This window comes from Culex pipiens, chromosome 2, assembly GCF_016801865.2.
Source record: "Culex pipiens pallens isolate TS chromosome 2, TS_CPP_V2, whole genome shotgun sequence".
Classification (NCBI taxonomy): Eukaryota; Metazoa; Arthropoda; class Insecta; order Diptera; family Culicidae; genus Culex; species Culex pipiens.
Genome location: NC_068938.1, coordinates 168,262,817 through 168,279,793, shown reverse-complemented (window position 1 = coordinate 168,279,793; position 16,977 = coordinate 168,262,817). Strand labels below are relative to the sequence as shown.

General features: G+C 38.1%; 1 protein-coding gene across 1 annotated transcript; it reads right to left on the bottom strand.

Annotated features, from left to right (window-relative positions):
• Positions 1-3,330: 3,330 nt before the first annotated feature.
• On the bottom strand, positions 3,331-16,849 carry LOC120427762 (kelch-like protein 25). Its single transcript, XM_039592672.2, has 2 exons — positions 16,221-16,849; positions 3,331-4,835 (listed from the first exon to the last, which is right to left on the bottom strand). The coding sequence occupies exons 1-2, from the start codon at positions 16,230-16,232 to the stop codon at positions 3,561-3,563; spliced, it is 1,287 nt and encodes a 428-aa protein (XP_039448606.1). The 5' UTR covers positions 16,233-16,849; the 3' UTR covers positions 3,331-3,560.
• Between the last annotated feature and the right edge of the window lie 128 nt (positions 16,850-16,977).

Here is a 16,977-nt window from a genome sequence, read left to right as displayed (position 1 = left end):
TTTTATATTTTTTAAATCTAAGATTTTTTTATTTCTCAATTTTAAAATCTGGAGTTTTTTTGAAAAGGTCCAATCAACCAAATTATCAGTTTTCCAGGGGTATTAAAAAACACCCAAAAAGCAAAAACTGAAAACTTGATTCATTGGACCTTTAAAAAAATCCAGAAATGGTAATTTTAATATTTGTATTTTTGAATCTGTGTGTTTATGGATTTTCTGTTTGGTTTACTTCTTTTCAAGCAAAATACAAAATCCGTCCTTATAATTTCAAGATTCTGCGTTTTGAGATTCGGAATCATAAGGCAATTCGCAATTTTCAATATTATTATATCAATTATAAAATTATTGATACATTTATAACTTTCAGTTGCAGTAAAATAAACAAATTCTGAATATTTAATTTTTTTAATCAAAACATTTTACAAACAAACATCGCGCGAAGAAACATCATACACCACCTTCAGTTTCTGTTACTTTTCAGTTGCGTAACACGTAAGGAAAATCTTTTCATGACCCTTTCCTTGACCGTTTCTTGGGCGTTTTTTTTATATGGAGTTTTGCGTTCCTTCCGAGTTGCATATCAGCATTTAGTGTTGTCATAAGATTGTTCGAAATGCATGTTAAAAACAAGTTTTTTGGAAAAAAATTATGCCGTACAGATAATGGTACAGATATTCGCCATGCTTAGTGCAGATAAGACAGATTTTTGGACCCTCTGATACAGACGAGCATGTGGCAACACTGAACCAGGTCCCATGCAGTACCAAAAAGGACCTAATAAAAAAAAATTATGAAAAAAAAACTATCCACCCAGGGTTCGAACTTACCACTTTTGGATTGCGAGCCCAACTGCGACCTTTGTTGACATTTTAACCATTAGTATTTTAACTATTAGTGGACCCCCTAGTAGAGCCGAAGCACATATTTCACAATTTTTCTATATTTTAAGCACTTTTTCATAACCCTTTGTACAAAATAATGGAATCTGGAGTGTTTTGAACAATTTTGAGTAGTTATTTGTTTTATCAGTTTTTTGTTTTTGAGAAGAAAAATAGCCATTTGAAAAAAAAGTTTTTTTTTGCCTGTTATGGACCCCCTTTTCTTATAGTGGACCCGGGTCCATAATCCGATTGTGGACCCGGGTCCACTATAGGCAAGCTGTTATTTTTATACCAAATTTAACCGATATTTGATGTTTTGATGCATGGTGTAGGTCTAATCATAGATATAATGAATAAAAGTTGGATTTTGCTCACTTTTCATCATGAACAAATATGTTTTGTTAACAAATTTGGCTTTAAACAACAAAAAAACCTAACGGACATTTAAACACATTTATTTCCGAAAAAGATCCGAGAAAACGTTTCAAAAACCACTGTAAACATAAAAATAATTTAAAAAAAAGTAATCTTGATGCATTTTTTTCCATATTAATTACATAAATGATTGACCGAAACTAAAAAATAGTTTTGTTTACAGTTGCTGATAAAACCACTCATGTTTATTTAAAAATAATGTTTTGTTATTGATTTATTATTATAAAATATCATTTCAAACTGCAACTATGATGCTTTAGTTAAGTACCATTAACTAAAGTTTTGATTAATTATAAATTCTTTCGGCTTCAGCATATTGGTACTTTTAACATAAAAACAGCTATATTTATACTCATAATTGAAAAAATATGCGTTTAAGTTGATTACAACAAGCATTCTTTGTATGTTTAAGAGAAACTTTTGCTTAAATACACAGTTTTCTTTATTTTTGTAAGTTAAATTAACAGGGGTCCACTTTTGGAAAAGTTTGGATTTTCGTTGTCCTATATTGGACCCCCCTAATTTTTGCTCGAAAATGAACAGTTCTTCGTTTTATTTTAGTAAAGTTACTTAAACTTACATTATTTCGACCTGCTGAAGTTGAATAATCAGTCAAAAAATGATTGGATAGTTAATTCAATCATAAAATATAAATGCAGTTTTGTTGTGAAAATGCTAGTGGCCATGGCTGATTTCAGATGTCGAACTCAAAACACTTATTTTGGCTGAAAGGACACGTCAATGTCAGCCAACATTGTTTTAAATGATGCTGATCTTGCCAAATAAAAGATTTGTAGACAAAAACACGCTTGCAATTGTGATTTTATTGAATTTTTCATCAAAACCCCTTCAGAGGGTCCACTATAGGAAAGGGGTCCACTAATGGATAACGTACCCTAAATATTTGTATTAATTATTAATAATTATGTACAGCGATTCCACGACAAATTAGCGGGATCCAGTCAAAAAATCTTCGATTTGGCTCAAACTTGGTATGGGTATTCCTTGCCCAAAATAATAAGAATAATTAATAATTCATTTAATTAATTTAATTAATAATTATTGTACTTTTCTTTGTTTATTTTAGAAAAGCTGAGAAAATTAAAGTTTGCTTTTTCGAACTTTGTTGATACGACCCTTAGTTGCTGAGATATTGCCATGAAAAGAATTGATGTTTTCTAAGTCTCACCCAAACAACCCATATCATTTTTTAATGTCGATGTTGAAATATGAAACATTCGTGAAATTTTCGGATCCTTTTGAAAACAATACATAGTTTCAGAATATTTAAAACAAGACTTATTTTTCAAAAAGGCATAATATTAAATGTTTTATCATGGGCATCATGGACACTGATTAAAAAATTAATAAATAAAAATTAAAAAAAAAGGTTTTTGTTTTGAAAATCAAGTTTAAGTGACAAAAAATGAAATTTAAAATCACAATTTTTTACCGTGTATAATTTTTTTAAGTGTATTCCTTAACCATACCTACAACTTTGCCGAAGACGCCAAATCGATAAAAAAATTCCTTCAAAAGATACAGATTTTCGAATTTTCATTTTTGTATGGACAGCTGCCAAATTTATATGGAAAATTATATGGACATAATAATGATGCAAAATGGCTTCTTTGGGCATACCGAAAGCATCAAAACAGTTTTAAGCGGTATACGCACTTCGGAAGGAACCGGGCAAGAATAAAATCAGCGTCAGCGCAAGCAAGTCAGAGAGGGTGAAGAAAAGCCTCAAGAAATCGCTCCCTCTCCTTTGTTCTGCTGTTCGTAAAGCCATTTCTTGACCCCTTTCCTTCCGATCAGCGTACTAGCCTTTAGCCGGAATAAAAAATACAACAAAATATCGAATGACCGAAACCTCAGGGAATTGCTCCTATACTTTTTTGGGCACTAAAATTATCATAATTATTGAAATACTCAGCTAGGTATCAAAAACATGGTTTGAGGAATGTGATATTAATACATAAAATTTTAAAAATAAAACGCCAAAACACTCACAAACTTTTCATAGAGTTTATTTCACATCTGCACAGCATGTGTTTAGTCAATTATCTGATACAGGTAATTTGAAATTTATTAGAATTGATATCTATAGTTAGCATTCACTTTAAAAGTTTTAATCATAGGATGAACGAATATCTCAGTATAGTGTAGTTTAAGAATAGTTTATCAGGATGATCGGAAACATCACCCCGCGTTCGTCTTCTAGCTAGAATTTGAAAGCCCTCCTCACTTGTACAGATCGCAAACGATTCCGTTCAAAATGCTACCATCGGTTTCGAGATAGATGTTCTCGCTAAAATTGACCCGGAAGTTTTTGCTCTTGCCGTACGACGACAGAATACTGCGCGGGTACTCGTAGCCGAGGCTTTCCGGTCCCCACTTGATGCGCACCAGGTAGGCAATGTCCGGAAAGAGGACAATTTGATGCTCCAGCTTGACTTCCATGCTGGTGTTGAAGGGTACATCACAGATCAGGTGCTGCTCCTGATAGATCGTTTCGACCTTGTTGTTGAACTTGGAGCAAATCTCAACGGTAACGTTTTCGGTGTAGGTGTCGCGACGCTGAAGATCTAGGGTGAGTAGTTGGGGCGTTAGCCGGGTGTTGGCCGAGAGGGATTTGAGTACGATGAAGCGATTGCAGGTGAGACTCGCCTCGAAGCTCATCTCATCACCGATGATGAGAGGCCGGACGGCTTTGTAGTGGATTCGCTGGATCGGCGTCCAGCTGTACTTATCGCCGGTGGTGATCGGCTGGAAGCTGGTGAAGCTGCAGTCTACGATGGTGTCTTTGAGCTTATCTGGGAGCTCGATGTCTTGGAGGACGGTCTTCAAACTGTCGCTGCACATTTCGAGACGATTCTGCTCGCACTCGGTGATGCACCAGGCACGAATCATGCAGATTATGTTGTCTTTCACTTCGTAGTTGTCTTCGAGGATTAAATCAACGCAGCTTTTGGACAAGTGATGGCTACTCTCCAGGATGATATTGCTGAGACTCATGCCGGACGAGAGAAAGTGCTTCAGCACGCACAAACACGAGAAGATAATGTCCTCCAGATTCATACTGTAAGCGATGTCCAGAATCTTCAGCACGTTGTTCGGCTTGATGTTGTTGCCAAAGTAATTGACGCACTGCTTGTGTAAACTGTCGATCATGTACTTCTGGGCGCAATAGTACAGCTCAAGCGTTTCCTCAATGTTGGCAATCGCGTCAAAGTCCACCGTCCCCACGTAGATAAAGTCCAGCATCCGCTCGAACACGCACGGCCGAATGTCGGCAATCTTGACCGTCTGCTTTTCGGCCAGTGCCCCGTAGAACATGGCCTCAAACACCGGACTGGCGGCGGCCAGGATCAGCTTGTGGCAGTTGTACAGCTTGTCCCCGCCGTTCACTTTGAAGGTGCAATCGACCAGGTGACTCCGCAGGCGCATCTCGTTGAACCGCTGGCTAAAGTCGGCCATAATTTCCTCGTCCATCTTGTCGCCGCCGGTTATCTCGACCTGGAATGAAAGTTGGATAAAAGAAAGAGAATAAACAATCAAGCGTCTCCATCGTTTTGATTTAATCAAACAACCATGCGTCTCCATTGTTTTATTTAAATTAAATTAAAATGATGGAGACGCGAGGCTGCCCATAACAAACATTTAAAAAATGAAGGAGAGATTGAGAAGATAAAGTATGATTCAAAGAAACCTTTTTCTTAGTAAACTGCTGTTATCTTTAAATAAAACAAAAACACGTCTAAAAATGGAAGCTCCAATATGTATGTCACTGTGCGAAAACAAAGATGGTCGCAGATAATTGGTACAATGTTTATTGTTGTTCGGCTGATAACAGCAAGATCGAATGAGTTTCTATCAGCGTAGTAACTAACTTCTGTCGCGTGCTAGACAAGCCTCTAAAAGTTGTAAAAATAATCTATATTGGACCCCCCGTCAACGTGCTATTTGGATTAGACGAATTGTTCTGTAAACAACATGATTAGCACATTCTTGGGATTCTGCTCAAATCGTATCACAAAATTTACTCGACTGAAAACTTTGAAGATACCACATCTAACATCTCTACAGCGAAGCCCACGTGCGTTCTGAACACGTGCTTCTAATCAAGCACCCTCATCCACCTGCTGAGTAGCATCAGTGCTCTTCTAATTGTTCAAACAACCTGCGCGAGTAAACATCTATTGGAACAAACACAAGCAGCTAACCGTCCTTATCGCAAACACGTAACGAGGAATCAAACTGCTTCTGGAGTACGATCAGAGAATAAGGAGTCGGTTTATCTGTTACAAAAATCGAGTTATTTAGCAGAGTTTCATTTAACAGAAACACACAGAATCAGCCGTGGAAAAATTTCGGAATCAAATTAATTCTGACAAATCAATTTTCACTGTGTACAACAGAGAATCTGTTCACACAACGCGGTATACCTCTGCCAGGGTTGGCCGATTGAAGTACGTGCCTGACGAGCGTCAGAACGGCCGGCTGCTGGCGATCGTCGAGGTGATAACACCAGCTCGAAACCATATGACGAATGTACACATTGGAGCGGCTTTGTTTACCTTCTTGAAGCACGCTTCCGCAGGTATTGGCGCTCGAGTAGGTGGATGTGAACAATCAATGGGATTTTTGTACTGAAAATCAACAGACGAGGCTGGAAGGGAGGTTGAACTAACGGCGTCTTCAAGGACTGAATTTGAAATTCATGAATTTTAAATTATGCTTCAATTTAAAGACTGTTTGCTTTCTTATCATACGTACCAAGATTGATAATTTGAAATGTGAGGTGACAGCATTTTTTAACATTTAGTTCCGTCAACTTGGACGAATCGGGAATACAGTCAGCAGTTTTCAAAGCCCTGAAAAAGCCTTAAAATATACACATCGATGTAAGTATTCAGTTGATTTGTGTCTGTTCTAACCGAAATCAATCAAAAATATCAAAATATAGTGCAACAAACTGACTAAAACAGCTGTCACACTTAAATATTTTTTTTTTTGTTGGGTTACCTAGATTTTCAAGCTTTTGTAATTTTAGTTGAAGATAAACTATTTGTAGGATTTAAACTAGTTTAGAATTCATTCGATGTCAATCGCAAAAAGTTTTGGAAAACTTCCGTAAACATGGGTGACAAGCAACTTCAATGCTCACAACATGTCCAGGTTTTCTCTATAACAATGAATTAGAAGCTGAAAACTGTCTACGTTTTTGGGCTTTTGGACATTGGTATTCAACGATTTTTTTTTTAAATTTGTTTATTCAGTTTTTTTTTCTATGAACTTTTATTCAGTTAACATATTATTGAGTGTCGATTCACAATCGGTGACTATTCACCTCAATTTTACATAGCGTAAACCGGGGTGACATTGATAGGATTTCAATTTATTTTTAGAATATTTTCCTACTGGTACGGTTTTTATAAACATTATAATTTTCAAAGCATGTACTTGGGTAGGCCACACAAAGTCCATGCACTGTTTTTGGAAAAAAAAAAATCAACAGTGTTTAAAAAAAATGTTACGATAAAAATTCATAGTTTCAATTCCGGGGTGACTGGTCATAGTTTTTCTTTTTAAAATCAGATAAAGGGTGTTCAAATTTTTTTTACGTCAAATTAATCATGGTTGCTGATAAAATTTTAAAGAAAAAAAACAATGTTTGTATTTAATTAACTAAGCTTTATAAGTTTTATTTAAAAAATACATATAAATTTAAGGTAAAATTGTTAAAAAGTCAGAATTTAGGCTGAAATTCGTTTAAACTAGTTTTGTTTATAAAATAACTAAAATCATATCATAAATGGAACCATGGAACATCATTAAAAAATGAACTTCGTATCATATGAAACCTAAAGAATGCAACCATATTTCAAAAACTCGCTTCAAATATTGTAAAACTTTGAGTTGTGCTTTCATGAAAAGTGATATTTCATTGAAAATACTTGTTCTGAAATGAGTAATTTGCCATGAAAAACATTATTTCTGCATGATTTCAACTTTATGGTCACTGAGACAAATTTTAAAGAAATTTTATTGTTGTGAATCATAGATTTTCACTGTCCAAACACTTTGATTTAAAAAAGAAGGATCGCAGCAATCCTTGGTCGCCGTTGGTTGACAAGTATTTGCGCTCCGCGTTTTTTGGTTTCTCTTCGTTTAGAATTTTTCATCGTGACGTTTTACGGTTCGCCATTTTTAGACTTTCCGGCGGGACAGTTCCGCGAGAAGTTCTTTCGGTAGTGTAGTGTTTTGAGTGGTACAAGAATTCTGACGGATTTTTGCAGGTTTTCATGTGATTTGGGTGTTGTGAAGAAGTGACACTTTGAGGAGAAATCTCGGTCACCGAACGGAGTTTTTTGAATCCATTTGTTATATTTTGGTCAGAAATTTCTGAGTCGAGTGGTGTTCGTCGGGGGGATCGGTTGAAGAATCGACGCGCGAGAATCCGCGAGAAAGTGATAGAAGATTCTGGAATTCATTGAAAAAGTGTCGCGTGGTGGCCTTGGGAGTTTGGTCCTCAGTCGCGTGGTGTTCGTCGGGGGGATCGGTTGAAGAATCGACGCGCGAGAATCCGCGAGAAAGTGATAGAAGATTCTGGAATTCATTGAAAAAGTGTCGCGTGGTGGCCTTGGGAGTTTGGCCCTCAGTCGCGTGGTGTTCGTCGGGGGGATCGGTTGAAGAATCGACGTGCGAGAATCCGCGAGAAAGTGATAGAAGATTCTGGAATTCATTGAAAAAGTGTCGCGTGGTGGCCTTGGGAGTTTGGCCCTCAGTCGCGTGGTGTTCGTCGGGGGGATCGGTTGAAGAATCGACGCGCGAGAATCCGCGAGAAAGTGATAGAAGATTCTGGAATTCATTGAAAAAGTGTCGCGTGGTGGCCTTGGGAGTTTGGCCCTCAGTCGCGTGGTGTTCGTCGGGGGGATCGGTTGAAGAATCGACGCGCGAGAATCCGCGAGAAAGTGATAGAAGATTCTGGAATTCATTGAAAAAGTGTCGCGTGGTGGCCTTGAGAGTTTGGTTCTCAGTCGAGTGGTGTTCGTCGGGGGGATCGGTTGAAGAATCGACGCGCGAGAATCCGCGAGAAAGTGATAGAAGATTCTGGAATTCATTGAAAAAGTGTCGCGTGGTGGCCTTGGGAGTTTGGTCCTCAGTCGCGTGGTGTTCGTCGGGGGGATCGGTTGAAGAATCGACGCGCGAGAATCCGCGAGAAAGTGATAGAAGATTCTGGAATTCATTGAAAAAGTGTCGCGTGGTGGCCTTGGGAGTTTGGTCCTCAGTCGAGTGGTGTTCGTCGGGGGGATCGGTTGAAGAATCGACGCGCGAGAATCCGCGAGAAAGTGATAGAAGATTCTGGAATTCATTGAAAAAGTGTCGCGTGGTGGCCTTGGGAGTTTGGCCCTCAGTCGTGTGGTGTTCGTGGGGGGGATCGGTTAAAGAACCGACGCGCGAGAATCCGCGAGAAAGTGATAGAAAATTCTTGAATTTATTGATAGAAGGCTTCGCGTCGTCGTGTATATATTTTCTTTCTGTTGTTGAGCCGGTTGTTCGCGGTCCGGACTGGGTAAATTCGTGGGGAAGTTTGTTGCAAAGAAGTCATGCGCGAAGAATTTCATTAAATCGATTGAAACAGTTCGGTGTATCAGCACTATTTGAGGTTTACATGATAACGAATAATACGTTGCTAAAAATTTAATTTTGTTTTGAAAGCCCATCCCTTAGCATCGTGGCTCGGATGGCACGACGACGGATCTATTTTAAATTGTACGTTACCGAATAATGCGTTAATTCAAATTTCATTTCGTGTTGAAAGCCCATCCCAAAGCATCGTTGCTCGGATGGCACGCCGGCGGTAAAAAGTAAAAAAATACGCGAATGATAAGTCCTTCTCATAGCGTCGTAGCTCAGAAGGCAACGATTATGGTTCACAGTTCACATTCTGGTCATATCATCTACCAAGATGAATCCTGACCTTCCCTTTCCTTCCCCTACTAACACAATTCCCCCACTTCCCGTGATGCTTGAAGGAGATGCTGTGGATTCAACGGTCTCATGCGGTGTCAACAGGTATAGAGCGACAAATTCTGTGTCTGATGAGTCTGCAACTTCAACTATCGGACTAACATTCCTACCTTTGTTGAACTGCATCTCCTTGGGGGGGCGCCGGTATTGACTTAAAGCAGAGATCTTCAGGGGTTATACAGTGAGGATGATTAGCTCCCACTACTCATCTGTTGGTTCATTGTGTAACTTCAGCTGATCTGTCAATAACGGAGTAGCAGCTCATTGGCAGTCAACCATGCTCATGCTCATGCTCATGCTCCATTTGTTATATTTTGGTCAGAAATTTCTGCCGATACAGGAGGTGGCCTTCAAGAGAAAATGGGTGGATTTTCCAAGTTTGTATTGTTGTAAAGTTGTGAAAATTGCTGAGGAAAATGTTAAGGAGTTGAGTAGTGTGTGAAGGGGGCGGGAGTAGGCAACGTTTGCTGAGATTGGCGGCTCGATTTCTGAGCGGCTCAAAATGCAGGCGGCTCGAGAAGTCGCCGGATTCGTGACGAAATAGTGAATGAAATCGCTGCCGGTTTGACGGATGATGCTGCTTTTCGGGTGAGAAACTTCCAATTGGAAATATGGAGCAGCCGTGACTGACTGGTTACGGTGTTCGCTTTGAAAGCGAATGATCCTGGGTTCGATTCCCATCTGCTCCAAACGAGAAAGATCAGGAAATATGAATTTTTGAAACTCTTAACATGAACGAAACATGAAAGTCGCTCGAACCGGGGTTCGATCCCCCGTCCTTTGGATTGGTAGAATTAGGAATACTACTACTACAAACTATATACGTGCTGGGTCTTTGTCCATTTGACAAGGACTCGGAAGTGCTAAATAACGTTTGAATCCGATTGATGCAAACGTTCTTTAGGGCGGGGCTTGTCGATTCAAGCTGAAGTACCTCGCGCACGGCTAGCCTGCGTAGAAATGGGTCACCGAAGCTCGGCAGAGCTAACACCTACCAAATGCCTATGCGAGTTATTTGCATGTATAGAATTTAAAATCTAAAATACATGGAAACAACTCAATTTTTAAGAAGCGACCGCGTGGTCCCGTTTGGTTGGCTGCACACACACACACACACACACAAACACTTTGATTTAAAAAATATTTCTTAACAAAAATGACTAATATTTTGTTTCGATTTGGCAGGGGAGCTGGGGGTAAGACGGCCTCCCCACTGTTTTAATAAGTAAACCAATGAATATTACTAAAATGTGTAGCAATACTGATCCTCATTCTAAATAATGTATATGGAGTCACCTTTGCCAAACATATTGTTTGAAATAGTATAAAAATAGCTCAAAATAAACAAATAATTTTTGAACTAGAAATTGGATGTAATTTTCATTAAATAACAACTTAGGCATTTTTGTTAGTTAAAAATATGTTTAGCTGTCTTCAAATATTTTTTCATGTTAAATTGAAGTTTTCCCTAGATTATGTCCCTCGGAAAAGTTTTAAAAATGCGATGAGCTATTAATTTTTTTTTAAATAAGTTATTTGGGGGCAAGACGGCCACCTCCTCCGGGGGTTAGACAGCCACCCGTAATTTGAAACATAATTGTAGATAAGGAATAGCATTTTCAATAAAACTATCCATTTTTTATCAAAATGCCGTTAACTACCGGTTCGACAAAATTCTTTGCTGTGATATAGCAAAACTCATTGAATAGTATGAAATCCTACCCAACTTTTCATAAAAATCGCTAATTTAATATTGTTCACATAATTATGATTTACTTATTCTAATCGAAATACACAAACTAATTATTTTGCATCAAATTGTGTTTGTTTTGTAGTAAAAACTCACAGTTTTTCATAAAATGTGGTCGCAATAATATGAAATTCACTGAGCCAAAATATGGAATTTTTTAAACAGCATTTTTTCACATTTGAAATTTTATTTTTCCAACCAAAATAGTTATGATGTTCAGAGAAGTCTGTTCAACCAACCCTGTAAGTATTTGGGTGGATTTAGCAAAGTTATTAAGTTAATTTATAGCACGGACCGTCTTACCCCACATGGGTGGCCGTCTTACCCCGCGTATTTCATATATATACGATTTCAATTTTTTTTTTAAATTGCTGAAAAGTATTGAAAATTGGTTTTTAGACCTACTAATTTATGTCATTTCTGTAACGGACTACTGGTAGAACAATATGTACGTAATTTGAGATCAAAATTATCTGTTGTGTAAATTTTATGAGACTTCTCCCCTCACCCCCATCTCCCCTACAATTTGAAAGACAGCATAAAAATTAGAAAATTCATAATATTTCCTCAAAGTTGCATGATTTTTTACTAGCGTTCACCATAAAAAAAATCCTCACACTCATTTTGACCATTAAAGTTGCTGTTCTGTACAATTCTGTTGCAAAATATTAATCAGAATCAGGATCAGAATATTTTTTTTTTTAATTTCAAATTTCCCGGGATTTCCCGGGAAATTTGTTGAAAATTTCCCGTTTCTCGGGAATTTTGTAACTCCGGGAAATTGTACGTTGTACTGAAAATGGAAGCTTTAGAATTTAGTGTATTTAATAAAGTTTAATACACTCTAACATTATTGTTAATAATCAGAAATAATAAATCAATTGCACAAATGAGATAAAAAAATATTCTCCAAATGATTTATATTTAGTCTCCACAGATCACGTTTTCATAACAAACAAAACAATATAACGGGTCATCCTCAGATGATAATAAACCGGCTCAGCACGCACGCGCACAAGCCCAACCAATAGCCCACGGCCATCCGAGCACCGGCTATTGACACCGACGAAGCCAACCTCAGGTATGGTCATGACTCAGTTCGGAAGATATACACTGCCCAGACTGTATTATGCTTGAAATCAGCTGATGGAGCTCAACCACGACCCGCCCGGTCTGGCTCTGACGACAAATTAAAACCTGTTTTATTGGTGACTTCATAAACGTGAGCGCCGTTTTTTTTTTGTTTACATTTTCGATTAAAATCTTGGCCAAATTCGCAGCCACATTCGAAAGCCGGTGCCTTCTGTCCGAAAGTCGTTAAAAATTTCTATTTTCGATCGAATTGGCACAGTTTTCAACGCGCTTGTCGTTTTCTTCAAACCAAATCCCTCATCTTTATTTATCGTTCACAGGGCAGGTTGCTAACCAAAAAAAAAGTTCAATTTACGGTTATCGATTCTTCCTTCCTTCGCGTCTTCGATGGCATCCAGCGTAGAGAAACAAAAATCAAGTTTTAGCTTCACTGCGGACTGACCAGAGAGCACATTGAACTCTTCGGACGCGTCTCGTTTCAGCGCGGACAACCCGGTTTTTTGCGTCGTAATTTCTGTCCCAGAACAGGTAGGCATCACCGGTGGGGATGCTGCGTTCTTCTCCATGTAGGATGAAACGGTTTCGTAACCTGCAGCCCTAAAAGGGGAGAACGCGTAATTGATGGGCATTTTATAACATGCAAGTGCAGAAAAGTGTAGGGTATCTTGAGGAATTTTATCTCGTTTTGCTATTTATTCGTCAGGTTGTGGTCGGTAAACTGGACATGACACATCTCCACTTGTTGTTGTGTATTGCGAGATGATTTGGATATTTGGAACAAGTTCAACAAGAATTCGGTGTCCGGTTGGAAAACGGCGTTTCTGAGATTTCCTGGCTGATATTTCTGTTACAAACTTATATAATTTTTTTTTTCATGCAAACTTAAACGGGAATTGTAGACTGAATGATTATCATTAAAGCCATAAAATCTATAAATTGTTTCACAAAAAGTAGGGAAATATCAGGAATCTCAAGCATGCTTGCATGAAAAATAATTTGTAACTTCCAGCGATGGAATAATCATCATCAAAAGAAAATCATTGGACGTTCATCAAGAGAAAAAATCCGAAGGGAGCATGGCTCTTCTCTCTCGCGCACGAAAGATCGGTAAAAGCAATCTAAAAAAAATCATCATCTTGATTATTCGGCGGAACATCTTTTTCACTACTACACTTGTAAGTGTAACGTCACACGTCGAAATATGACCTGTCACATTTTGTAGATGGGCAATATCTGTAAACAAAGTGAAATAAATATTTTTAAGTTGTGCTGACAAGGAAATTAACAAAAAATCATCAACAGATTGATTTTCTTGGAGAAGTTCGGGGGCGATTTTATTTTGCGTGATTTGCCTCCTCTCTCTTTCACGGGTGAAGAAAGTTTGCAAGCGATTTTTTTCGATTATTCCATCCCTGGTAATTGTTGAATAATTTTATAATATTTTGTACTATTTTCAATTCAATCGCATTCAATGCGTTTTGAGCACATGAAATAAAATCAATTATTTTAATATATTTGAAAAAAAGCTATTATTTTCCAGTTTAGCAAATATCGCGAAGCACTAAACATAATGTTATGTGTTTGATAAATAAATAGAAATTTATCAAAAGAAAAAATAACATTAAACAGTCGTTGACAAACCTATTTGAAACTAGAGCTTAATTTCAGCAACGACCAAACAACGAAGGCTTTCGGCCACTATTGCTAGTATCAACCACTTTTGTCTTCCGGATAGTCATATTTACATTAAAATTTTTGGAGCGCCCGCCGCGGGATTCGGACCAGCAATCTCTGGATTGTGAGTCCAGTGCGCAGTCCGATTGATCCACACATAAATCCAAAAAGCTGCCTCTTGAAAAATGTCGAAAAATAAAGCATAACATTTCATTAAACTGGAAATTAAATTAAAATAATAATTGAAAACATTGAAAAACGGAAACATGGTAAATCATCATTATTGTGCAGAATTAAATATAAAAAATCACAAAATTTTAAAGAAATCCGTTTACAATATGGTTTTACTAGTATGGATTGTCAACATACTAAGGCGCGTTTTAATAAAAAAGGAATCAAATTTATAATTAAGTCATTTTTTGCTCTTTAAAAACGAAGTTGACTTTATAGCTGTCGGCCACCATTGCTAGTACCAACCACTAGTGTCTTCCTTTTTAACTACAAGGACTTCGCCGTCCTGGACTCCTAGGTGTTTGAGTACGGCACGGAGCGACGGCGCCGGATACCCATATTTACACAAAGAATTTTTAGAGCGCCCGCCGCGGAATTCGAACCAGCAACCTCTGGATTGTGAGTCCAGTGCGCGGTCCGATTGATCCACACGAGCTCTTTATCATTCCTCTATTTTTCAGTTAAAACCGATGAACAAAAACTTTGTTTGGAAATTAATTTTAATGTATTTTTGTAATATAAAGTTTCTATCTAGATCTAGGGTTTTTTCTCAAAAAATTATTTTCCCTAAAAAACAACGCAGCTAGCAAAATCTAAACTTAGAAACATGTATCCTCCCTGTTAAGGCTTATGCATTGTTCTCAGTTGAAAGGTTCTCTAAATTTCTGAATTGCAAATGTAACATCTTGGAGCAGGACTGTTAAATTCTAATAAACACTAATTGAAATTGGAAAAAAATTGAGTTTCTATTTTTACTAAAATTTTATTTTATTTAGTTTAAATTTTACAAGCTTTTTTTTAAATGTTCAATTGTTAGTATTAACTTTTCACAAACAGTTTTTGATTTGCAATTGTTCTTTGAGTAAGAAATGCCTATATTTCAAGCAAAACTATGTAAATGGGCCAAAGCCGAAGTGTAAACAAACAGTCTGTCCTGCTTACGTCAGTGGATGTTTACATTAGGAACGAGCAGGACAGGCTCTTTGTTTACACTTCGGCGTTGGCCCATTTACATTGTTTTTGACGGGATAAAATCGGGAATTCAACAAAGGCATTTGAGAAACAACACTGTAAAAGAAGTACTTGCCAAAATAAATCTTTAAAATTCAAAGGTAAAATTTAAAGATTTAAGCGATAACTTTTGGTATAGAACTAATACCATCTTTTTTACTGACACAAAACACCCTAAAATTGCACTTTAATAATACTGCCGCTCGAAGCTAGTCCGTCCCAAATGTTATTTCGCCAATTTTAGGTAATGATGCAGTTCGGTTCAAAATCATGTAAACTATCGGAAAACCTATAAAATTTAGTACTATGTTCTAAAAAACCGGAGAATATCCACTTTTTTGTGAAAATCTAACAAAAAACTCCAGAATTTCCATGAATTATCAAGTTATTAATTGAGTTGAGTTGTCAAGGAGACGCATGACATTTTAAGTGTTCTCATCATGCAAAAAAAAAAAAAAAATAGATAAAATTTTATCGAAATATGTTTAATAGATAATTTTCCCATTTTTCCACGCCTCTCCCTTGCGCAGATAAACAACAACAAACACCACCCAATCGGAAGAAACAGTCGAGTCAAGTCAACATCTGACAGAAGAGAAGTAGCCCCTCACCTCACACAATCAAACGCGCCTCAGCAGCGAGAAGGAGGCACGAACAGCACCCAGCCACAGCTGCTGGCTGGCCTGCCTGGCAAAAACCTGACCAACTTGAACTTGAACTCCATTCAAAGCTGCGGCGAGGTTGCCGGAGCTGACTGGGTTGATTCAGTGTTGTTGTTTCGTTGATGCCGTGGTAGGCTGGTTCGAGGTGTTGTTGATTTTTGTTTGCAGGATGAGGTAGTATTGTTTGGTGATCTTCGGTAAAGTCGAATTTTGCGACGATGTTCTTTGAATTTGAATCAGCCTAAAAGTAAACCCACTTTACCAACACAGTCGTAAAGTTGGATAACTCGCGAGAATTTGCCGTGGCGGTGGTGTTGATTTGCACAACAACAACACCTTGCTTATGACCTGACGGCTGATGACGACGACTTCGGATGATGTGTGTTGTTTTGGTTTGTTTCGTTCTACTGCGGAGGAGGAGGCTGTTCAAGCTTTTTGTTGACTTACTTTATTGCTCATTCTGCTTTTTTTTTTGTTCGAAGTCTCGTTCGCTCCACAGATAATTTTCGCTTGTCTTCTTCGATTTTTTGTTGTTGCTTCTTCTACTGTGGGTACTGTTTCTTGACCTGTCGTAGTTGTCTGCGGCTGTTCGTTTTTTTTTGCACTGTTCCTCACGTTCCTTTAGTTGAGGACGAGTCACACTTACGTAACGGGGTACACACACTCTTTTGCATACACAGCAGCAAACTGGAACAACTCTGGCACTAGACTTGGTCAATCACATACGCAAATGTATTCACTAATCAATCGCGTCGTGTCGACTGCGGCTATCATGTACTACGATTCTCTCAACTTTTCACTAGGTCAATTGGCTTGTGCTAGCAGTTTCTTCACATTTACGCTCGAAAATCCCACAATTTGAAACCAACGACGCAAAAAGTCGATTCTTCAAACACCAAGAACTTCAGACAAAGACGGCTCGAATTCCTTTTTCGACTGTGCTCCGAAATGTTTTCAGGAGAAATTCGGACCTGCTGCTGCTGAGGCTCTCTGGAGAATCCGAGGTGCCGCAAGTTTCGGATATCGCGACACAGCGGCGCAGGAGAAGTGTGTTGTCCGAAGGGAACGAGTTCTGAAACTAAGCAAGGGGATTCGCGTTTCGTTGCTTCTCACCATGGTTGATTCTCGTCTCTCAGCTGGGTGCTCTCCCTCTCTTTTGAACTTGACTGTATGTATTTACTTCAAAGTTGGTGCTATTCGTGAT